The sequence below is a fragment of the Mus pahari genome, chromosome 9, assembly GCF_900095145.1.
Source record: "Mus pahari chromosome 9, PAHARI_EIJ_v1.1, whole genome shotgun sequence".
In the NCBI taxonomy this organism is placed as follows: domain Eukaryota; kingdom Metazoa; phylum Chordata; class Mammalia; order Rodentia; family Muridae; genus Mus; species Mus pahari.
Window position 1 is genome coordinate 66208593 of NC_034598.1, and position 25325 is coordinate 66233917.

The following is a 25325-nucleotide window of genomic DNA, read 5'->3' on the forward strand; positions in this document are numbered from 1 at the left end:
CTCTCTCTCTCTCTCTCTCTCTCTCTCTCTCTCTCTCTCTCTCTCTCTCCTCTCATTTTAATGCCTCTTCTTTTTCCTCTCCTACTCCCAAACATGTGATAAAAATAAGTAATCTTTTCTGAGACCACATGTGTTACTTCCACTTGTGGAAAGAATATAAATGTCCATGTATTTGAGGTAGGGTGTGGTCATAAGATAGAAATAATATTTATAGATGTTTTTAATGGTGAAATTGCTCATTATTGACTCATAAAGCAATTTTATGACTTTATGATAAAACACCAAGTTCCTGTTTTGCTGTGTTTGTTGGGTCGCACTGAAAAGAAAGAACTTATTTAAAATCATGTTACCTTGAGGTCAACGAAACCTGATGCTGCTTTTTGAGAACGTTATATGATATACTTCATTCTGCCCGACAGAGTTCATGATAATGACTCAATGTCATTGATATTTGAAAACAAAGGTTAACATTTGTTACTTTTTATTCTCTACCAAGTCAGTTGAAGTAAAGTTAAGGTGATTTTGACCAAAAAGAAAATTATCTAATAAAATTCTGTATACTTTCCATATCTATGCCTATATTTATCAGCATATAGACACCTATACATAGAAATGTACACACATATTAAAACAAATATATATATATATATATATATATATATATATATATATGAGAAGCTTATTTTCACATATGAACAATATATACTTTAACATGAATCCTTCTTTATACTAGTATATGTACATATATATTCATATAGATAAACATATAAATGTGTACATATGCCCAATTCCTACCATACAGTTAAACTCTTCATTTTCAATACTCACATAATATTTTGAAGAAGGAAATAAAAATGCTTTCATTTGAATTCTACACATTATGAATCCGAAACTTCAGGAATAAGCATTTCTTCATTTCTAATAACATGCACATTGCAATGCCCAAATGAAAATTAGATTCATTTAACTGTGAAGTATCTATATATTAAGGTACCTATTAAGTAAATACATTTTTTATATCAAACTGCAAAGTAGCTACCAACTAAATCCTGTAAAAAATAAAGGAAAGAAATAACAAAGAGATGAATTGAGTTTCCTTGCAGTTTTCCCTATCTTGATCGGCAAATTTGGGAGCAAGAAGCATGGTTGTCTCACATCTCAATGGGATTGGCACCTATTCAAGCTTTTATTCTCTCTCTGAAGAATTGTCCTAAAATGAAAGGGGTAACTGGGAGGGGCAGTAAGTGGGATGCATAGTAAATAAGTAAAAAAAAAATGTTTTGAAAAGAATTAAGTATAGTAGGAAGTTGATTTCTGCATGTCATGAAGATTTTCAAAATATCACGATGATTTTCAACATGTAGCTAAATTTCCTGAAAATGAAAAAAAAATGAATTGCATGTGTTACTTGGGAAAAAAAGTCACAGCTTCAAACAGAGAGGTTTGAAAAGGAGCTGCTCACAGAAGCCCCAGTGTCATGTAGTTTGAAAAGGCGAAATTTCCACTGATTCACCTTGTAGATAACTGAATTGTCTTCTGGGGCTACTGTACTGAATCATTACCAAATTGATAAAATAAAAGTATGAAAATTTCGTCCCAGACCTTGAGGCCATAATGGAAGTACTTATCATCAGGACAGAATCAAGATGTCATTCTATCTGAGTTCCTTTTAAAGGCCAGAGCAGAATTCCTTCTGTGCCTTTTCCAGCTTTTGGTGCTGGCTAGAATTCCAGGGATTATGGTCCCATCACTAATCCCCTGTTTTGACCTCTGAATAGACAAAAGTGCATTGGGTACTTGAACAATTTGGAGGCATTTCAATATGCAAACTTTCAAAACATGTAGGGCAAGTGGATTTTGCATACTATACTATCTTTACCTACTATATTCACTAGACATCTTTGAACAACACTTGTGCTTGACACTCTGTCTTTATCATGTGCCAATTGTGTAGACAGTTTTAGCCAAGAGAAGAAATAGCTCAGTTACTATGTCTGCATTACATTTGCCAGAATAATGTGAGAGAAAGAACAACTTCACTGCAGGCTCTAGGTCGCACTGAATTCTAGCTGTATAATTTATTAATTGTTCACACACAAATGCAAGGCAATCTCTCTAACTTCTAGAAAATGGAGGAAACAATTTATCAAGCTTTGTAAGGAAGAATAAAAGGGTTTATATTTAGAATACATAGCTAGGTTCTTAAAATCATTTTTCAGCTGGCTCAATGTCCTAGCTCTGACAAGTGAGGGTAGGAGGAAATTGAGAAGTAACATCTAGACTGCTCCTCTTGCTTTCATTCTTAGCATGTAATATAGAGCACACATACTGTCTCTTTTTCATGCAACATATGGAGCTAGAACATTTTGGCTAAGGTATAAAAGTTAAACACATTAAAATCATCGTTAAAAGATGTCAGTGGCAGAAAGCATGGGTAAAATTGATTTCTGAAGATTCATTTACCATTAATCAATAAAAATATATAAAATATATACTTTACTCCTTTTAACTAAAAAGCACAGTTAGACCAAGCTATATAGTCAACTTGTCACTGTGTCCTGTCATCTGACTCAAGATTGCTCTGGATTTCAAGATTCTTGACTCCCTGGCCCCATCCCCTTGCGCAATCTCTCCTCCTCAGTGTATTCTTCAAATAGTTCCAATGTCTCTTAACCTTCTTTGGAATTTCACACTTGTGGACACTTAGGAGCTGTGAGGAAAGACATGGGCGGGGCTCAGTTTTCTGTATCCCTGGCTATTCTGAACTTGGGTGCCTCAGGTTTGGATTTTCCTAACTGTGACCAGCTGAGGTTCAGCTTCCTTCACAGGTTCATCTCATACCACAGGCCTTCAGTTAGTTTATCATCCATGGCCTGCCCTCTGAAAGAGCGGGCTTCTTTTTAAGCAGCAAGGCAGAGATGTGTAAACTATAGGATATTTCTACAAATATGTCAGGTCAGTTCTTAGTTCAGTACTTTTTTCATTAAAATTTGATATATAAATTTCCTCTGGAAGAAGACCCCTGTGTAGGTTTCAGACTTCATTGTCCTTTGAGGACAATGTCCTTCTTGTCCTTTTTGATTGAAAAATTCAACTTTTCTGCCTTCATTGTAAGTGCCCACGTCTCTCATAGAATAATAAGCATTATATTATATTGGAATTTATTTCTCATTTATAAAAATACAATTTCTTACAACTCCTGAATCAGGAAGGGGTTGAAAGGAGAAGAGAACACAGTAGAGGATGGTGGGAGAGGGAGGCTGTAATAACCCAAATGCATACTATACATTTATGAAGTTGTACACTGTTGCAGCCAGGAGGCTTCAGAGGTTGGTCTGAAGTTGGTACTTTTCTGAAGTACTAAAAAATAAAAACCCCAAACACTCAGTTTTCATTTTATTCTTTCTGTATATGTTGTAAGAAAGGTTTTCATAACATCTGGGGCTTTCTCACTGTTTCTCTAAAGACCCTCCCAACATATGGCTCCTCATTTGCCCTCCATGTAGCTGCTTCCCTGCCATGTACAATCTCTAAGGGCATGATTGTCCCTTCTTTCAGCCATTCACCTACTAAGGGCTTCTTCTAACATTTAAAGTTTGCCTGCCCTGTTGCGTTTTTTTCTTTTGAACTCAAAAATAAATAAATAAATCCAATTACTAAAGTAATAAATGAAAAGAGCCATCATATAACTTTTAACTAAAGCAGAGTAATTATTATATTTTACTTTCTTTTTCAAGACAAGTTTATGTTTGGTTAGAATGTTTGACTAAAATCGAATTATTTAAACCCATTAGCGTACACTTTTGATCAAAGTGGGCCTTCCCATTTTGATTTTCTTAGCAATATTTATTATGCAGTTAAGTGATTTAACTATTTAACTAATTTATAATATTGCGAGTTCATTGTGGGAAACAGAAGCATAAGTGATGCCAGGCATGGTAGCACAGGGCTGTAATCCCAGCACTTGGGTAGCTAAGGCAGAAAGATCGGGAGTTCAAGGCCAGTCTGAGATATATGGCGTGATCCAATCTCAAGGTAAAGTTATTAAGAATAAATTTAAATCCTAGCAAATAATATAATGACCCTTCAGAGAGGGCTAAGGTACTGACTTGAGTTTTTCACATCTGTAGGCATCTAGCCCTTCACACATGTTCTAACCGGGATGTGCATCTTGTGGACAAATGAGCCTTCAGCCAGGTCATCCCTGCAACTTGCACCGTGATTCTTTGTCTCTTTCTGTTTCACTTGTGTTTGTATCAAAGGGCAGAGCGGGGTGAAATCTCCTTTATGTGTGTCACTGTATAGAACGAGACGCTGTTCAGTTCTTAACAATCTCTGAACTGTTTTCCTTGTAGTAGCTCTGCCTGATAGGTCTTCTTCCTTTCTCAGCGGCCAGTCTAGCTTTATCAAAATCTGAATTATCGCTCAACTCTAAATGGGATGCTGTGAAGGCCTCTGCAGATCTAGAGTGAAAATGGATGACTCCATCCTCTCCAGTACCATGCAAAGCTGTTTATATATCTCTCTTGGAATTTATCATACAGTGTCATGTATTATAGTGATGTATGACTCTTTACCGTCTCAGCAGCTATTTTATAGGCTCACAAAGCTGAAGACCTTGTAATTCATTTTTATGACCCTTCACCATCCCACAGAGCCCTTTGCTCATAATAAACAGAGAATAGTTGCTGGATGAATTAATCACACAATGTTAATCCCCGTATCATGAATAAGATTTAAACATGGCTTCCAAGGCTAATATTAATCGCATTATATTAGGGTGCAAAAGTCGTTTTCATTAAATATCCTTAAGCAAGTATGAAAAAAAAAAAAAAAACGATTGGGATACAAGCTCTAAATCTGTTAACGCTGTCAAAGACTCCTCTAGATACATTACTTAGAACAGGTTACACCAGTTTTGCTGTAAAACAGGTCAGTAATCATGTTGCCTAGTATATGAGTTCAGTAAAAAGATGTTTTTGTTTGGAATCAATTATTCAGCACTGAAATAAATAGATACAATTATTTGTAATGTAACCAATGCTCATATCTAGAATACATTAATCCTCAGTTAAAATAATCAAAAGTGTAAATATATTTTTGATCGCTTTGAATGTTCTGTAATTGAAAAAAAGAAAAAAAAAAAAGACAGTAGCTTTCCCCGCCTTTCCCTTTTACTTATTTGAAACCCAATTTGATTTGACAGTCACACATTTCCATAACAAGGTTGTAAAGATCAACATCAATGTATAACTATGAACTATGGACGAATTGTTTTACAAACTGGGTCTCTATCATTTATGGGAGTTTATGAAATTATTGGAATTTAGTTAGTGCTCTTTAAACTATTTCAGAACAGTATCTCTTTCTTAAGTACAATAATAAGTACTGAATGAATGAATAAATGTCTCAGTTTCACATAATATGAACCCAAAAGGCAGTGCTCCAATATGATATAAAATTATATAGGTAGTAATTGCATTCATTTTAAACTAAACCTTCTGACTAGAGAAATGGATCCATGGGTAATAGAGATTGGTGTTCTTCTGCAGGCCATGAGTTACATTTCCCGTGTCCACACTGTGCCCCACAACCATCTATAAATCCAGCTTCAGAGGATCCAATGCTCTTTTCTAGTTTCTGCATAAACCCCCAACACACACATACACAGACACCTACATGCAAATGTAAATATAATTGACCTCATATTGAGAAGTTTTAGTTTAGGTGTTTGTAACACCATTAAATGTTTAGATGGACTCAAAAAGCTTCAAAGCTCAGCTTACATGTACGGTGTGATACTTCTGAAATTATTTATTATATCTAGGAAATTTACATTTTATTTTTATTATCCTGTTAGTAGTTTTATAGTTGTTTAGTCATGACGACATTTAACACATGAAAGAGGGAAAGTGGGCATTCCACACCACTAACATGTAAATCACTAAAAGTAGAAAGGACTGAACTTGGCTAACACAGTAGTAGGAGGCTAGAAGACTTTGGAATAATTACCAGTTGAAGTGTGGACTGCTATTGCATCAGATAAGGGATGCCGTCATGGAACTCAGAACGCATGTTTTTGTAATCATACCACAAAGGTGTACATCTGTGAGTATAGTTGTGTTTTGACACAAAATGCGTGAGTTACATAATACTACAGGTCACATGAGTTACATAATACTACCGTTCACATAAGCAAGAGGTAGTAACTTCGTATAGGCTGTGTGTGAAGTTTCCACAAACAAATAAATGTAAATTGAAGTTACTTGAATTTCCATTTCCATTGAATTGGATTTCCATTGAGGAGAGCATATTCCAGAATTTGAAATAACCTAAATTGTTTGGTTAAACTGGCCCCTATCTACTTACATTTTTGTTTTATTCATTATGAGATAAAAACAACTCTGCCTTTGAAAATGCCTAGTTGTTTCTTATATAGTGTTAACTTTACAAGCTACTTGATTTTTTTTTAAAAAGATTAAGACCAAGCTGATATAGGATCTAAATCCAAAGAAAGTATAGATATATTTGGTTTAGTTTTTTACCATTAACCCTTTATTAATAACCAAAGAGTTATGATTTATAACGTACCAGTCTTTTTGGTGCGTTATGAATTCTGGCTCTTTGTGGGGTTTAGAACTAAGTGCTTCATGCATTCAGCTCCTCTGAGCATTCTCTGTAATGATGTGGTATCTAAGTCCCATTTCATTTGTCTTTAGTTGAAAGGGTCATGGGAAGATTGCCCCCGTGAGTCTGCAAGCAGTGGAGACTCTTTGGATTTCTTTCTGTTATTTCACAAATATAATGGTTGCAACTTCTGCCCACATATCAGCCTTGAGAAGATATCAACTAAGGATGGCTTCCGAGTGACGGGCTGGCCTTTCTGTTTCCCAATGCTGTGCTTGTTGCTGGTCACCACCATCCTTTCCCTTCCAGACTACACATATTTTCTTCAATAACTTAAATGGCAAAAGACCCAAGCCACACATTTTAAATTGATTTCACCTGATATCGCACCTTGTGTATGATACTATGTTTTGTTTTATTGCTTCACGGTGGAAGTCCACAAAGTTTCACCGATCATATCATCTGTTCCCATCAGAATATGAGGTTGTGGGTAACAGCAGATGTGAGAGTGAGATGCCTCTTGTCGTCTGTAGAGATGGGCATGATGAGGATAGAGGTTAGAATCTCAGGACACCAGGACATGATGAGAATAGAGATTAGATTCTTAGGATACCAAGGGACTACTCAGCTCAAGAAATTCCACAGTCAGTACACATACTGAATTTGACTATTAATAATCTCGTGATTTATGGCTTCTAATTTATGCTTTGACTATTTTTCTATTCTTTCTGGAATGGTTTGATGCCTCTACCTTCTGAGGGCCCTGTGCTCACACACACATATCCCCAAACTGATATACTTCTTTTCTGGAGTATGGTACATGGAATAACACCCCACACTTATACACTTCTTCTCTGGAGTATGGTACATGGAATAACAGTGCTTTTTAATAGCATGTAGACTTTGGATTAAAAGATAACTATTGCTAATTTTTCTATTTTTCTATTATACTATATATTATATGATATATATCATATGCTGTATGTCATATATTATATATCATATCACAGTATATATTATATTATATATTATATAATCTATTATATATAAAATAGATAAATAGCAACCATTTATATGTAATATTATATAAAATAATCTAATTGTATATTTTTATATGACCATCAATCATGAGCCATTCTTGGTTGATATCTTCTGAAGGCTGGTATGTGGAGGGAAGTTGCCACATTTGGAGATATATATATATATATATATATATATATATATATATTATACAATATAATACATTATATTATAATGTATTATTATATTATATATATAATTATCTATATAAACACACATATACACATAACACCATATTAACAACATACAAATAAATGAGTGTACATGCTTATGAAACATCAGCAAGTATATTTTGATGCCTGCAACCAAACTAAAGGCAGGAAGATATCCTTCACTCGCCTCCTTATTGCCCTGAGTTGCTCCCTCTGGCCCTGGAGTTAGACCAACAGAAGGCAAGTCTCTGTGGCCCTCCCATTTCTACCTCAGCCTCACCTCAGCACTGGGATGGTAGCTGTCATGACCACCATCAACCGTTTCCTTTCCTGAAGATTGACCTTAGTCTTGAATGTGTTCACACCCACGGATCCATCCAGCCTAGTCTTTTTCTCTATTCTTTTAAAAAATTATCAATCATTTTATTTGTTTACATTTCAAATGATATATCCCTTCTCTGTTTCCCCTCCACAAACCGCCATCCCATCCCCTCTCCCCTTTTCCCCTTGCCTCTATGAAGGTGCTCTTCCACCCACACACCCACTCCTGCCTCACCACTCTAACATTTTCCTACACTGGAGCATCCAGTCTCTGTAAGACCAAGGGCCTCCCCTCCCATTGATGCCAGATAAGGCCATCCTCTGCTACATATATATCTGGAGCCATGGGTTTCTCCATGTGTATTCTTTGGTTGGTTGGTTAGTCCCTGGGAGCTCTAGGTGGACTGGTTAGTTGGTATTGTTCTTCCTATGGGGTTCCAATCCCTTTCATCTCCTTCAGTCCTTCCCCTAGCTCTTCCATTGGGGTCCCACGCTCAGTCCTATGGTTGACTATGAGTATCTGCATCTATATTGGTCAGGTGCTGGCAGAACCTCTCAGGAACAGCCATACCAGGCTTATGTCAGCAAGTTCTTCTTGGCATCAGCAATAGTGTCTGGGTTTGATGAAGGCAGATGGGATGGATCCCTCCCTTTTTTTTTTCTTTCCCTAATAGCAAAGCAGCCTGAGAGAGAACCTGATATACATTTCAACACAATACCCTCACTGAAGACTCAGGTGCTGCTGGTGGAATGAAATCTATTAGGTCACACTCTGGTCAAAAGTTTCTTATCAATATATTTCTTTCTCAGTACAAATGTGTGTGCCTTGGCTTTATTTCTGAGCTTTAGTCACATTTTTCTAGGTGACTAACTTGAATAATTTCTTGACATTGAGAACACTCTTGCCTGGTAGATCGGGACTTCCTTCCTGGCTCACTTTAAATGTTTAGGAGCTGGCTGTCATAGTCATCTGAGTACTTAACATCCATGCACATTGCCCTTTTAAGATAGGAAACAGTATTTGCATTTACCCACAGGCTCCCTCAACTGTGAAGATGCAAATACAACGTTTGAAAGAATGTTTTTTTTTCCCTGTGGTTTAGAATAAAAAGTATGCTTCATTTACTTCGGAGAACAGCTCTCCTTTTTATACATCTTCTGATGGAATTCAGTATCCCACATCCTAATATTCTTAGTAATTGTAATGCTTCAGTCTCATTGCGGATGGATGTTTTCATTGAGACTTATGTGTACAACACAGATCTAGTTTTATGATACGTAGGTGGGGTGCTATGATTCAAGAATGCCATTCTAGATTGCGCCCTTATCGATTGTTTGCAAGTTTGCAAGTGGACAATGGAAGCTTTATGGTCACTCTGTATTCAGCCAAGATAATTCTAGTAAAACTCTGGCAAGTCTCTCTAGAATGAAATGAATGTAAAGTATTACTTCTCGCCCCCCCCCCCCCCCCCCGCCCTGCCCTCCCCGCTTGTTTAGTTCTTTCCTTGTTTCAGTAAGCTCCAATGCTGACTGAAGAGTCATCCTCTAAATGGGGTTTTTACTGCTTTTCATGTTACAGATTGAAAATGTCGATGTCTGCCTTAGCTTTCTGGCAGCCCGAGGAGTAAACGTTCAAGGCCTATCTGCTGAAGGTAAGAAACTGTACTGTGGTCACAAGTGGCTTTAGTATTTTCTGAGAGAATTTTCATGTTAGAAAGGTAGTGTTGCAGATCTCCTTGGTTAATGGCGGAAATGTATAGGTGCATAAAACAAGCACGATGGCTTGTAGTGCTAGCATGTACTTTATTTAAATGTTTTGTAATTTTCAATGGCAATATATGGGTTGGAGAAGAATTAAAGTAGCACTTATATATTATTGCTAATACGGAGACTTTTAACTTCTTAAATAGATGGATAGGTGATCATGTCGGTCCTGGTAATACATGGATAGGAATGTGGTTAAACAGTACAATTCTTGTACACATATTTTACCAATAATTCTTCTAAGATATGACTAAGCTAATTATAGACAAATATGTGTAAGTATTTGTAAACGGCACAATGAGTTATTAAATGCTTAGGCTGACAGTGCTAGTAAGTACTATTTGTGAATATTTTTTACAAGTCATTGCAGGTCAGATTGACATTTAATTTTAGTGAAAATTTAATTACAATAAATTTCAATGTAACAACATGAAAAAAAAAAAGATTGAGCTGACTTCCACATTTATTTCTGGTTCAGAGACTTTCTTGCACATATAAAGGTGACATTTTCAAAACTTGACCTCCTGTATAGTCTTTGCCAGAGTTAAAATGAAACAATGTTTCTCTTCCTGTGTGCTCTCTGCCATTATTTGTAAATATGCTACATATTTCTTTCCTTCATTCCATTTGTCTACTTATTAATTCTAATATTAATATTTAATAAATGTATGTATTATATTTATTTATTGGTTCATTATATTTACTAATAAATCAAAGTTAATAATATTAGTTATCATAGTTATTAACAGGTGATAAGAAAGTTTTTGTCTAAATGAACTGTTAGTGAGATAGCTAGTCCTAAGTAAGTGATTTTAAAGTATTAGTAAGGAACATTTACAAAATTTCCAAAACTACAAAAATTTGGAATAGTGAGTCCTTTGCGACCTGCAGTTGTGACAGTAGTTAGGAAGCTAGTGTCTTTAATTTTCTAGGATTACTTAATACTCCTTTAGTATTTTAAACTTTCCTGCAAGTAATTTGTCTTGGAAACCTTTCCTGTCATCAGAATTACAAACATTGAATAATTTAAAGTTTTTAAATGTTGTCATAACTGGAATAAAAGAATTGTGACTTTCTTTAATAGGATAGACACTTAATAGAATTATTTTACTTTTTCGGTTTCTCCATATTTTAATTGCCTATTATGCTTTTATATTTACATGAAATAAACATTATGATATATAATTCAGTTACATTTCCAGTGGCTAACAAGCTCAGATTAAAAATCTAACTGCTGGTTCTATTACTTCCAATAGAATTGGAATAAAATTCATCCCTGACTAGATTTTTCTGTATAAGAAGCCAAAAGCAAGCCAGAAATATTTCCATTGCTCATTTTATATCTCTTACATATCACACACTAATTTTAATAATTTAAATCTATTGATTTTGGTTCATTCTTTTAAAAATATATTAGTTGTCAAGGAATACATTCTAAAATGACATACATATAATAAGAGTATAGTGGAAAAACCTTTTGAATAAGATCACACAAGTTTGCAGGAATTGAAAACAATCACAGTTTTCTCACGGTGGCCTCATTGATCAAAACAACTCTCATATTTTATGGAGATTATAAGAGACTATAAGGAATGTCTAAGATAGTAAAAGGGATTAAATCCTAGGGAGAGTTTGATGGATTCAACTAAACCAAATAGTCAGGGTTAGCTTATAAGTCATCAATGAGCAAAACCCACAGATCACGTACGTTAGTGTACCTAAACTCTAGAAGGGTACCTGGCACTTCAGGGGAGCCTATTTAGTGACAAACAAGTTTTTTTTTTTTTTTTTAAATATAACCATACACAGAACTTCATTGCAGGCTTAACCGACATCACTTTTCCTAGTAATAAGGTTATAACTTCAGAAGAAAGAGGGACTTAGCCATGGAGACATGGTGGAGGTGTTGTGTGAGAAGATTTAGAGGAAGAGAGTGAATGTAGATCATGTTCAAACTACCTGGTGTACTTGTATAAAAATTTCAAGCTTATACATATATGTGTTAAAAATTAACTTTGTGTTGTACCTGAATTTGGGCATCTAGCTTTTGTTACACAGCATGGGAAAATCTCCTGTAGCAACCCTATCTGTTTCAATTGTTATTTATGAATACATGCTTTACAGTTTTGTAAGCTAATCATTACTATATAGTAGCATATAGCATAAAACACAAGGAACACTAATGTGTACAAAATAAGCATTTCAACTAAAAAAAATGATTGATACATGTTCTTGAGGACCTGTGTATATTTTAAATATGTACATCCAAATATGTGACCAGGCTGGCTCATGGTGATTTGGAAAGAATGCTGATTTTTGTAGACCCAATTTGATCTTATGAGATGTACCCACAACACCATTATTTGTAGCTGCAAGATAATAGATATTTAAGTCGTAGCATTTTTCCCTAGCCAAGTCTATGTGGGCAACAGCTATGTATACTGGGGAGGGAAGCAGTATGCAAAATCAAATGGTTACCCCAAGGCAGGGAACACATCCTCTTCCAAGAGTAAGGAAAACCACAACCCACAGAGCATCTTTGTTTAGCGGTATTTCTTCCTTCTGCTCCTCACTCCCCTTCTCTCAGTGTTATCTCAAGCCACTTTGTAACGTTGGCAGAGTTGAGAAATTCAGATTCAGCCGTAACTGTGAATAAGAGGACCTGCCTGTGTTTTCATCCTCATAGATCTGGTTTAAGAGGATTACATCTAGACTTTTACTCATACAGGAAAATAAAAATCAACTTAAATGTATGTGACCGTGTTTTACATTTTTCCATTTGATACAGAAATAAGAAATGGAAACCTAAAAGCCATCCTAGGGCTCTTTTTCAGCTTGTCTCGCTACAAGCAACAGCAGCATCATCAACAGCAGTATTACCAGTCCTTGGTGGAGCTTCAGCGGCGAGTGACTCATACCGCGCCTCAGTCGGAAGCCAGCCAGGCCAAAACCCAGCAAGATATGCAGTCCAGGTAAGGAACGGAGGCAGGGAATGTATTTAAAATGAATTTGTTTAGACAGGGTTCAACTTTCCAAATTATCATTGAGTTCATATCTGTGCTTATGTGCTTTTATGTTCATATGACCCAGATCTATGACTTGTGGATGTCAGGCTCAAAAACTCTTCTCCTTGGATCTGACAAGAAAGACCTATCGCATTCTTAGGGCACACAATTTTGTTTATTTTCTAATGGTGACTTTTATATATCTAATCATATATGGTGTCCTCGGTGGAGGCAATGGCATATTTCTTCCTCCAGCCAATTAGTTTAGTACATGCAACATGCCTTTTAAGCCCTGGTATCCTGAGATCTAGTTATCTTTCATTGATAATTTGAGTCAATTAAATCCATCAAAAGTCAAAGGATATCATTTGCAGTATCTTTGACTACTTGAGAACATAATTGACTTTAAAGATTATGTATTGTGTTTCTATATTTGTATGTATGTGCATGCATACATTTATGTAGCCTGAATTTTGGTCTGTGTAGGTACAGTCTATGTGACTAGTAGGGCTAGCTGGGAAATGAAATCTAAGAGGTGGGCTAGTGGGAAAGACAGGAAACACCCTCTTGCCAGGAAAGCCTTAGTCAAAGTTTTCAAACCGTTCAACTGGCTGAAATGTATATCAAGAGTATGTAGGACGGGGCTGGAAAGAGAACTCAGTGGTTGTTTAAATGTCACTGAGTATAACAGGTTCTTTTTCAGCACCCATATCAGGCAGCTCAAACCTGCTCAGTTCCAGGGGTCCAGAGGCCTTTAGTCTTTACATGCACCTGCATGTGTGGGGTACTCGTAAAATCACACAGACATGCACATACACACACGAATAAATAAGGCAAAAATTTGGCGGGAATAAAATGACCAGCTAGAGTGGTGTTTCTCACTTATGGTTATCAGATCATGGACTTGAATCACACCCCCAAGTATCTTCATGGAGCCTGCAGTCAGTGTTGGATCGGCTACCTGGTACTGTAGGTTACCTCTTCAGAAAATGATCAACAGATATGATTTCAGCTAACAACTTTTCTGTCAACTGATAGATAAATTTATTCCTAAAGAAAGATAGGATATGTGGATCGATTCATTCTGGTACCTAAATGGGAATATTTCCTTAAAGATGGAGAATGTAAAAATGTAATTTATGTTAGGAATATACGATCAAACATGTATAAGTATTTAATTTGTTTCTTTCATTGAAATCATGCTTAAAATAGTCTTGATTGTGAACATTCAGTGTTTGACAGAAAATAATGTAGAATTTCAAAACAGTTTCAAACACTCTTGCCTACATACTGTTGCTTGTTGGACTCTAGAAATGTCAACCAGCTTTGCTGTGGAACCACTGCCCGACTGTATGTTTTGATTCCCATGTGTGTATGAAAATTTTATCTTCTTTATCAGATGACATGCTTAGCAATTGACTTGTAAATGATGAAAAAGCTTAATTTTACCAAAATGCCATGGATTTCATCCTTCATGGAACGTTGAGGATAGTTTTTCCTATTCTGAATTCAGTCATACGGATACTCTTCTGATTGTTAGGTAGATCTTGGCTTTCTGTGGCATCTAGTGAAATTGCACCAGAGTGAATGGGAAAACAAACAAAACGTAATCGACCAAGTCATGATCATGAAAGTTCCTGTTTTTTCCTAAGTGTAAAGAAGAAACAGAAAACCTCATTTATTATTATTTGTGTTTACACAGTTGGCATGAGGACCTGCGTTCTAACAACTGACAATAGAGATACCTCCTTGAGATGGGGTTTAAGTGATTTGAATGCGCAGAAGGCAAGAATAGTAGCAGAAGTGTCGTATAAATACCATGATTTTTGTACAGAGCATATGGACTCTGAAAGAGACCAAGTGCCATGTTTTCTATTTTCTCTCACTCTGTTCTTAAGTCTGCTATGTGGAATTTCTCGTCTACAATTTCTTGATGCTTTTGAACTTTGTGGGATAAATATATCTTTGATTCTTTTGGATATGCATGGGTTCTTTGAAATCATATGTTATTTTAAAATTTAAATTGGCTATACTCATACCATTCAGGGGGAGAAAAAGTATTTTTTTGTTGTAGGAGTTTAATAAAAGTACTCTTTGTATAATTTTCATTTGATGCCAGATGAACTTATGATGTTTATTATGCTAAATTGGATTTAATTAGCTTTTATTAAAACTTTATTGTAAAGTACTGAGATTAAAAAAAAATATTAATCAGACCCAAGTCTATACAACTCAGTGAACTGTGCAGTTATAATGGGCATTCTGAAGCTATGGAGTATCATAGATTTTTAATTGATACTTAATTTAATAAATATTTAGTATACCTGCTTTTGCATGTGTAGTGTTCATGACCCTGATATAATGGAGTTAAATGTCGATTTGTAAATAGCTTGCTAGTTAAATGTCGATTTGTAAATAGCTTGCTAACATATTTAGATAAACACAGTATTATGCTTCAGTCATCAATATTTATTTCTATTCATATGGATTGAATGTTCATAAACTATAATTTATATGAACATATTATAATAATGCTCCTTAAGCATCCTTTAAAGCCAGTAGATGAAACATAGTTAAGAAAGCAACATAGTATATTTCTGTTAAAATCAAGATAATCAATACAGAAAAATCTACAATCACATTTACCTTTATTGCTGAAGGCATGAGCCTTAAACATGATTTATGACACCTTTGTATCAATTTCAAAGTTCTTTCTAACTGCATGGTTTGAATGAAAATTTAATGTACTCTGAATAGTTAGCAAAAGTTATTTTTCTTTTTATATTAATTTAAAAAGTCATAGGACACATCCATTCAGGAAGTCCCATGGTTTTTATATTATTCTCTTTATTTAAAATCATCATTCTTATATAAATCTCCACAATATACATTAAGGATTTTGATTTCTTTGCCCTCTTAAAAATAATTCAAGGTTTTCTCATGGTTTCAACAGCTTTTACTTAAGCAGACACTGAAGATTTACTCATTAAAAGCTCACCTCTAGAATTAGGGATGAGATTGGGTCCCAAACCCACTCATTCCCGACTATGGAATCTAAGTAGCGTCTGTATTAGTTGTTCTTCTCTTGTAATAATAAACCCCGATAAAAAACAGCTTAAAGGAGGAAGAACCTATTTTGGATCACTGCTTGAGTTTGATTCCATCGTAGCAAGGAAGTCAAAGGAATCCTCAGGCCACTGCTAACAGAGTACTTACTAGTCAGTACCCATAGTAAGCTAGTGCTGTGTATCAGTGCTTAGTACACTCTCTCCATTTGACACCGTCCAGCAGCCCTACCCAGAGATTTTCCCCAACCACAGTTAAAATTGGTCTTCCTACATAATCTTCCAAACAAGATTATCCCTTCCAGACATGTTCCAGCAATGAAGAATCCTTTAGAGATTTACTGGGAGGCCCCTGTGACTCCAGTTGCTTTTGACAGATAGCACTCAACAGCCTTACGTGACATCCTTTCTTTCAGTCTCCTTACTAGCTAAAGAAAATAAAATGTACTGTCAGAAGATTGTGTAGGAAGTCATATGTATGTGTATACAGCACTGAACTTGCCTGGCATGTGCTTCTTCCCTTGTATGAATCTTACTGACCTCAGAATTGGAAGCTTAGTCCACATTAGCAAGTCACTCCTATGCACGCTAGTGTTTCTCTGTGTGTAGCCTGGCAATGATACTTGAGCTCTCCTTTAAATATTACAGACTCCCCATCACCACAAAGCCTTCATCTTTACATTACTTTTTCCTTTGTCCAAATGGTAATCACCTTTTAACTTACGATTTATCTGTCTACATTCATTTTTCATCATTTCACATGCCACACTTAGAAAGTAAATACAACAAAATATTTTTCTATTTTTGTTTCCAACATTATGCTTCGTTGATTCCTCATAACAAAGTTTTAATGAACTATAACAAATCTGCACTACTTCTATCTCCAAATTGGGTAGGAAAATGTTATATTTATACTTGCAAAAGCACAGAGAGATAATTAACAGGGGTTCTTCATAATACAAGAGGCTTTGAAAGTTGATGTCAAAGAAGTTGATGGAAGAGTAGTCATTGACAATACTTGGGGAAGAGTGAGTCAGAAGGGAGTGGAGAAAGAATGGTTAATGACAAGGTACGGATGGGCAAGAATAATAATTTCCAATGTTTTATAACTCACAGGATAACTGATTGGCAACAACTGATTGAGTATTTCAAAATGGCTAGTAGAGAGGATTTTGCATGCATTAGACAAAAATGATTTATGTCTAATGTAGTAAATATACCATGCGTCCTAATGCAATCATTATGAAAAGTTCGCAAGTACTAAAACCTCATACTGTATCCCACAAATGTACAAATTTCTATGTATTTAAATTTCAAATTAAGGGGGAGCATTGAAAAAGAATCATAGTTATAATTTTGACACCTTTAAAATTAAAATTTTATAGGTTCATCAATTTAGTATAATCTGTTAATTAAAATGCATTTTTGAGTTACTCATAACATTCAGGAATAGTCTCAGTGTGGCACTTAGAATGATCAGACTCTATTGAGATGCATGGAAATGTTTGTTTCAACTGCGGTAGATCTTGCATCCTGCCCTCTTTACCTAGACTCTGTAGATATAAACTAGTCTTTTCTTATGTTATTTATGATAATCAGTTCTCCTGGTATCCCTGCCTATCTCCATAGTCCCTTTTCTGATTCTAGATGTGATTTCTGCAGTCAAAATATAAGGAATTCCAAGATTGTTCCCATCTGGGGCCTTCTAATGCTAAAGAGCATGAATGAAGTTCGTTTGCTTTGTAGTGTCACTGACAGCTGAAGGCCATTTATGACTATTAATCCTTTCCTTTGGGTTATGTTTTGCTTAGAAGAGCCAAACAAGATAACAGATCTAGTGGTATTTAGAAAGGACACAGCTAATTTACATTTAATAGCACAGTGTATTTATTCACTTTTAACTAGAGTCTAGTAAATATATTGATAACATGACTAACAAAAGATAAAGAAAATACCATGCTTGGGGCCGGATACATAGCTGTGCATTAAAGAGCTCTGGTTACTCTTCCAGGGGACCTACGTACATTTCCCAGAACGTGAATCCAAGCAGCAGTACCAAGATAATGAATGAGTTAGATTTCTGGAGAATGTCTTGTAAGATAAAGTAATCAAGAAGATAATAAAATATGCTAATCTAGTTAATATGAGCTGATTTAGCATACAGGGAAGAAAATCTTTTGTTTACTAAAAAGTTAAAAAATGATTGTTTTTCATAAAAAATGTCTTTTTCACTTAACTTCTGTTGAAATGATCAAATGACTTCAAACACTATTATTAGATGAGTGCTGGCAATCACCACCCTAACACACTCACTCATATGGGAAAATAAATTATGCCTTATAGAACTGACATGTAAAAGCACGGACGTGAAGTACATAATGTGTAAAGATTAAGAAGTTAATATGGATGGAATGACATGTAATAAAGATGTGATCAACATACATCTTTCAAGTAGGAAAAAATATACTATTTTAGAAAATGAGGGATTATTCCCTGGTGGTCAATTGCTATTCTTAATTTTATTTTTGGAGAGCAAATAACAAAGCCATCAACTTCCCATGTGGATGGAGCTGCTCCTGCAGAACACACAGGCTGATAGACAGAACCAGTGGGTGAGCACTCTGAGTTCTCCAGGAGGCCTTTCTGGCTGCATGACCCTACCCACACATAGTGCTCTCAGTGTCCTCTCCCATGAGGAGATTTGCCTCTCAGGGCTTCTCTTCCAGGAATCATTATTTCCTTCAGAGAGATGCACTCCCAAACTGGGATGCTTTTCAGCTTTTTGTCCTGGGGTTATAAATCCTGAAATGTCTATAAGGAGCTTTAATTTAGGATGACAGGGGAAGCATTGGTAATGTAAGCCCTCGGGAACCTGGTTTCAATTAGTTACTTTATTCAGCTCTGTGTTGTGGTCTGTAGTGTGTTCTTTCTTAAGTTCAGTACTCAAAGCTTTAAGAAAAGGGAAATGAGGAGGAAAATTTATGAATCTTAAGAAAACAAAAAAGCATGATCTTTTCATGCCTAGGCACACATAAATGAAGAGAAAATTTTCTTTTATGGCACTGGGAAACCAAGGAGGTGGATGGTGTTAATATTAAAAACAAACCTACATATATGTGTATGCATGCACACTCTTACATATGTGCACATGCAGATGTTCATGCAAATATCTATAATGCATATATTTTGTTTGTGTTTATATATCAATTCTACTTTTTAAAGACTAAACAACCACTGGCCTTTCTGTTGCTTTGAAGACATGTCTCGCTTTGAAGACATGTCTCTGTGGTTTTGATTATAATGATTGTGCCCATGTGAGTGTCAGATTTGCCTGGTGGTTGCCAGTTCAGTGACATGGACGAGAGTTTAAGCTTCTCAAGGGCTCATGTTCTCACCTCTGAACTTAGTTAAGGTTGTACAAGAGACTATATGAATATGTAATGAACAGCAGGAAGTATTAATGCCTTATTTATATATTTTATATAAACATTTTCCAAATATAAGGACTTTTGTTCCAATTATACTTTATTTTTGTTCTCAAATCATAAACCCATAGACTTAATTATCTGACTTGCAATGTTATAGTTTGTAAATTCGTTACATGGTAATCACTCTCCTCATGGACAGTGATTCCCCCAAATTGCAACTTATTGACTTAAAATGGAAAATGCAACTGACTTCAAAACTATAATAACCCTACCTGCATGACTGTTGCCTCATGCTCCTATCATTAACTGATATGGAAAATCAATCTGTAATCTGAGGCCAAGTGGGTAAATATAGAATCCAGTCTAGAGAGACAAACTTTTAGCAACCAAAGCGATCTCAGTCATGAGGATTTAATCATCCATGTCTCTACAATGCCCGATTTCAGTCTTTTCTTCTTCATTCTCTCCCCTCCACAACTCCCTGTTATTTTGCCCACTGTTTGTCTCCAAACCCTCTTTGATTAACCTTTGTATTATAAGTTGTATTTTATATTAGCCTTATCTTCCCCTAAGGCTGAAAGGTAGAACTGACAAGATCATAACGTGAGAAATATTTTGAAACCCAGACACGATTAAATCACATCAATTCACATGGGTTGATGATCATATATACTTCACAATAAGTTGGAAATAGCCCAAGGATAAAAATTCGAAATGTAGCTTATGAAAATTGATGTATACATTAGAGATGTGGACTTAAGCAGTTATTTTGTTTGATAATGAAGAGTAATTTACATGAACAAATAGATTAACATATAGTTTATAAACATACTCTGTTGCTGAACTACTGTGTCTTTTCAGTCTCTAGAAATATTAATCACTTTTTCACTTCCCGGGTGGTCTTTGTCAAAGTTGGTTTAATTTTTGAATTAGAAAACTAGCTTAGTCCATTTCTAGAGTTTAATTTTTTTTAAGGTAGTTGTATTTCAGCAGGCTTTTGTAATTGTAATTCTGTAATCTCAGTGTTTGGGATGTCATTTTGCTGTGCACCAAAAAATACATAGATGAAAAAAAATAGCTACGGAATGACAGAGTATTTTTCTAAAAGCTGTGTATGGCAGAAATCATTGTGGAAATGTAATGTATGATGACAAAGACTGGGAAATATGAGCCTAGTGTCTGAGCGTCCTATATATTGAAGTTCAATATTCCAAAATAACAAAGACTTGAAGCTGCACAAATATCCTTATCCAGGCATGTCTCTCCTCAGTTACTGGTTTAAGATCTCAGAAAAGTGGGCCATGCAGGTGGTCTCATTACCTGCCTACATACGTTTCAGTAAGGCTAAAGTTATAATGAGAGTTCATGCCATCCTCTGCTAGTAGGGAAAGTTATCACTCTAATATGTCTTACATACCATGAGGATGTTATTTCAGCCACCCAGCTACTAAATTGAAACATGTGGCAGAACCTGAGTTTCTGAATCATTGATGGCTTAGTGAAATCCTAGCGAACCTTAAGCATATTGTGTCCATAGAATTTTGGCACATATTCTGAAGTACAAATAATAGAAATATGTCTTCTGTGGGTTTTGAGGGAATGTACACTGCTTGAAGATACAAAAGATGTAATTGTTGAAGCTGTTCTCACTGCAAACTGTTAGTCAATTATCGTTTTATAAGAGTTTGCAAAGGTCTTACATAGGAGGGACCTTTCATAGTAAAGGAAGAATTTTGATTTTAAAATAATCTCTAAATCTTTATTTTATTAACTTTTCATCTGCCAATTGAAACACTCCTTACTTCCTTCCTCCCCTCTCATGCTCACCACATAAATCCCTCCCCCATTACCCTCTCGTGTTCTCCTCAGAGAAGGGACCACCCCCTCCGTACCACCCTACCCTGTGATATGAAATTGCAGAGGACTAAGTGCATCCTCTCCCGCTGTGGTCTAACCAGGAAGTCCAGCTAGGAGAAAGGGATCCAATGGTCAGCGATAGCCCCAGCTCCAATTGTTAGTGGCTCCACATGAAGACCAAGATGTACATCTGCTACAAATGGGTAGGAGGCCTACATCCAGCCCATGCATGCTCTTTGGTTGGTGGTTCAGTTTCTGTGAGACCCCTGGGCTCAGGTTTGTTGACTCTGTAGGTGTTCTTGTGGATCAGTTAAATTGAGCTCCATACACACATATGACATGTTTGATCAAATCTATTCATACTCTTCAAATTCCTCTATAGCGTCCTCTTCATTTTCTTTCCCAATTTTATATGCTCTTAAAAACTAACAAAACAAAACAAACAAGAAACAAAAAAAAACCAAACAAACAGAACAGTAAGTCCAGTTAGTGCTGCCCTTAAGCTCATTGGTGTAAGATGATGTGTGAATCATGCATCTTTTCAGGAGCCACATCCCTGAGAAGAGCTTGCCCTCCCTCGCAAGCATGATCTGCTGCCAATAGCTTTTCAGCTAGGGATAGAACTTCCCTCTCTAGAAAGAGTATCAAGTGAGTGTTCTCCTTTGGTCCAGGGTATGATGATAGTTAAACTGAGGAAGGAGAGCAAACTCCAACTTACAGTTGTTGGGAATTCTACATCTAATAAGCTGAGACTTATGTGTGAACATTGAAGAGAATTGCTCTGGGGCCTTTTGAATCATGGAAAAATGAACTCTGGGAGTCATAAACATTAGAGAATAAGGAATCAAACAAGAGGAATTTATACAGGGAACAAGAAGAAAATAAAGAGAATAATGGATAACTCAGTACAGAAGTTGGAGGTCCCAAACAGTAATAAAGAAAGAAATCTAATGGAGAGATTATTATTATAATCATTCTTTACTAGGACAGGTTTTTTTTTTCTACCTATGAAAAGCAAATTGCTCTGCCAAGAAATGTCTTATCCTTTGAGGTATTTTATCCTAGCCCTTTCCAACTACTTGTGAATTTTAGAATATGTATAAGCGTATGACACTTGTTGAAATATACTATTTTATAAATGTGTTTTATTATATATCACCATGTTTTCATTTAATCTATATAGTATAAAATAAAACAGTGTTGAAATTATGACACCATTGGATTATACATAGATTTAAGATTACTTTGGAAGTTTTAGTTCTTAGGATATCTTGAATCGGTGCTTGCTGATTCATTGTAGGTGAAGGCCCTTAAAGGGTTCACAGTATTGACTTCAGGAAATAATAAGAGTAAATAACATCCTGTAATGTTGGAATTGGGGTCACTTTAGGTTCCAAGAACCATAGTTGCAGCCTCAGACATTGAACAGAAAGTACCATACATGTGAGATCTTGAGTAAGAATACTATAATACCCAAAGTGACTGGAATAAAACAAGGGATGTAGTTTGGGAAGATAATGAAGCATCAGGAGACAGGCTCACGTTTGAGAAATAATGCTATGTTTTACAGGATTCATCAGAATTTTAGACCCTCCTGGAACTCTTCAGTGTGAATATGAATTCCATTACCTGTTGGTTTCAGTTATTATATGATGTATTTGACCTAGACATTCATTCTAAAGGATGTGTAATTTTTTTATTTTGAACTGGGAAGATCTTTTTTTTTTACTAGATATTTTCTTTATTTACATTTCAAATGCTATCCTTAAGGTCTCATAAAAATTTGTGTATATAAGGTTATCAAGGTAATTGACAGATGGTGAAACAGGCAGAGAGAGTAGGTAAATGAAGAGCCAGCCATAGTGGTCTACCTCCAGCATCTGAGTTATGAACAGTGTATTAGCTCTTTACTCCTGGACTTTTAGTTTATGCACTGAGAGTAAACATTTCAGACATCACTTTTTGCCCACCTACCTTTTTATTTATGTGTTTCTGTATATAAACTTGAAGTAAATGTAATTTCCATTATATATCCAGCTATACATTTTCTGATGAAATTGTTAATTAATATGCATGGCTTTAGGGAATGTATTTCTGTAAATAAAGTGCCATTTATTGCCATTTAATCCTAATTTCAATAAATTAAACCTTTTAGGTGTTGAATCTATATATGGCCAGTGGTCACTATGCACCTTTTTAAATAATCCATACATTGTTTTAGTCGGTGAATGGACATAATCTTATTATAATGAGAGAACCATAGTACTAAGTCTGTTATCCCAATAGCTATTTGTATTTTTTCCCTTTAAAAACTTACAAATGGAAAGTTTCTATCTTATTTATTCATTACTAAGAAGTAAATTTTTCTCAAAGCATTTATGCAGTTCATAAGAGAGTGATTAAAATGAGCATACATTCCACTGTGGAAGCAAGTTTTACTGTACAGAGAAAATAATGAGGGCCCTGTTGTAATGCAAGTTCAGATTCAAAATGTATAGGATGGGACTTGAGATCGTATGTTTCTTATAAGTTCCAGGTGATGCCAAGGTGAGTGGTCACCTGTGTGTTATAAAAACACTGAGGGAATGAGTCAGTTTTAATAAACATGTGAATTGGAAGAGAACTTAAGGGCAGGTTGGTTGGTAGTCTAACAACATGACTACATACTGACTCATCTTCAGGGATTTAGTGGGAAAGGGAAAGGCCATTCATGAGTACACAGAGTAAATAATGATACTATGAATAAGAATAAATAAATAAATAAATGTATCGGGACTTTGAAGGTGGATGAAGACAAATCATGAGTTTGTTGTGATGGGTGAGATTGAAGATAATGCAGTTGGGCAAGTCTTTCAGGTACCTGATATAAAATTGCCATATAAAGATGTTAATGTAGGAAATTTAGATGGACTCTTAATCGGAAGTGAAGAGATGACATTGTTTGAGGAAGCAGGCCATACTCTGTGTTGAGAAGATCATGCCTTTAAGAGTTGATGGAAAGGTATGGAATGAATGTAAGAGAAATTGTCAAGAGTGTTGGTGTGCGGGTCAGTTAGCCATGATAGGAAAAGATGTAACAAATAGAGAACCTGGTAGATACCAAGACATTAGAAAGTCCTGCAATAAACAAAACCCCAGTGATGTCCACAATAGTGGCCTCACACATCTTCTCAGTAACTTATAACCCCAATCTTTAGGACCCTGAGAGTACGGGCTCATGACTTAGAGGCCAGCCTGAGCTACATACCATGTTCCAGGTCTGCATGAACTATGTAGAGTGACCATGACTCAGAAAACCAGACAGAACAAAAGAGGAACAGTACATATAATTGGTTATAAAAGGCAAGAGATAAATGGAAGATGCCAAGTATCAAGCAATTGAATGAATTAAGAGGTATTTTTACAAAAATAAGCATCATGTGAATGAAATACACTTTCACAGTCCATCAGAGAGACAGCTATGAAGCCAAACAGACTTTGGGAAAATCACTTAATAGTTCTGAAGCTTGCTGTTGCCTTTTCATAATTGAATGGCAGAATTATGTTATTTCTTTAAACATTGTTCATCAAAATAATGAGCTAGCTTTTAGTTACTGGAAAGCCTGCTGCTTTGTTATCATGTTCACTGGTCTTGTCTATGTTCAGTGCAGGAAGTATAAGAACAAGTCCCTAAAATTGTAGGTGGTCCTCTTCCTTGGGGAGGGGGGTGTCAAGAGATTTCCTCATCTTGCTTGTTCTATCATCATGAAAATGCCTTCCAGATGAGAATGAGTACACTTTATTCCAGGCTGCAGTAAGGCCATGCATATTCGCAATGCAGGTAGGTGCAGACAGAGAACAAAACACACTACCAGAAAAAAAAAAAATGTTTCTCTTGTCTAAATCCTCCTTGCTTAGCATCAGAGCAAGGTGATCAATTGCAAAAAAGTTCCAACAGTCTTTCATGCAGATGACAGCAACTCTATGCTATTCCAAAGTCCTTGTATCTGCTAAAGACTGTTCATGTACTCTGCGTGTGATTATGTA

At 35.7% G+C, this 25325-nt stretch overlaps 1 protein-coding gene across 1 annotated transcript in view; it reads left to right on the top strand.

The window, feature by feature from the left end:
* Nav3 (neuron navigator 3) overlaps positions 1-25325 on the top strand; it is a 319139-nt gene that overhangs the window by 102688 nt on the left and 191126 nt on the right. The window contains exons 4-5 of the mRNA XM_029542029.1: positions 9760-9832; positions 12733-12916. Coding sequence (XP_029397889.1) covers positions 9760-9832; positions 12733-12916 — 257 coding nt within the window. The remainder of the gene's footprint in view (positions 1-9759; positions 9833-12732; positions 12917-25325) is intronic.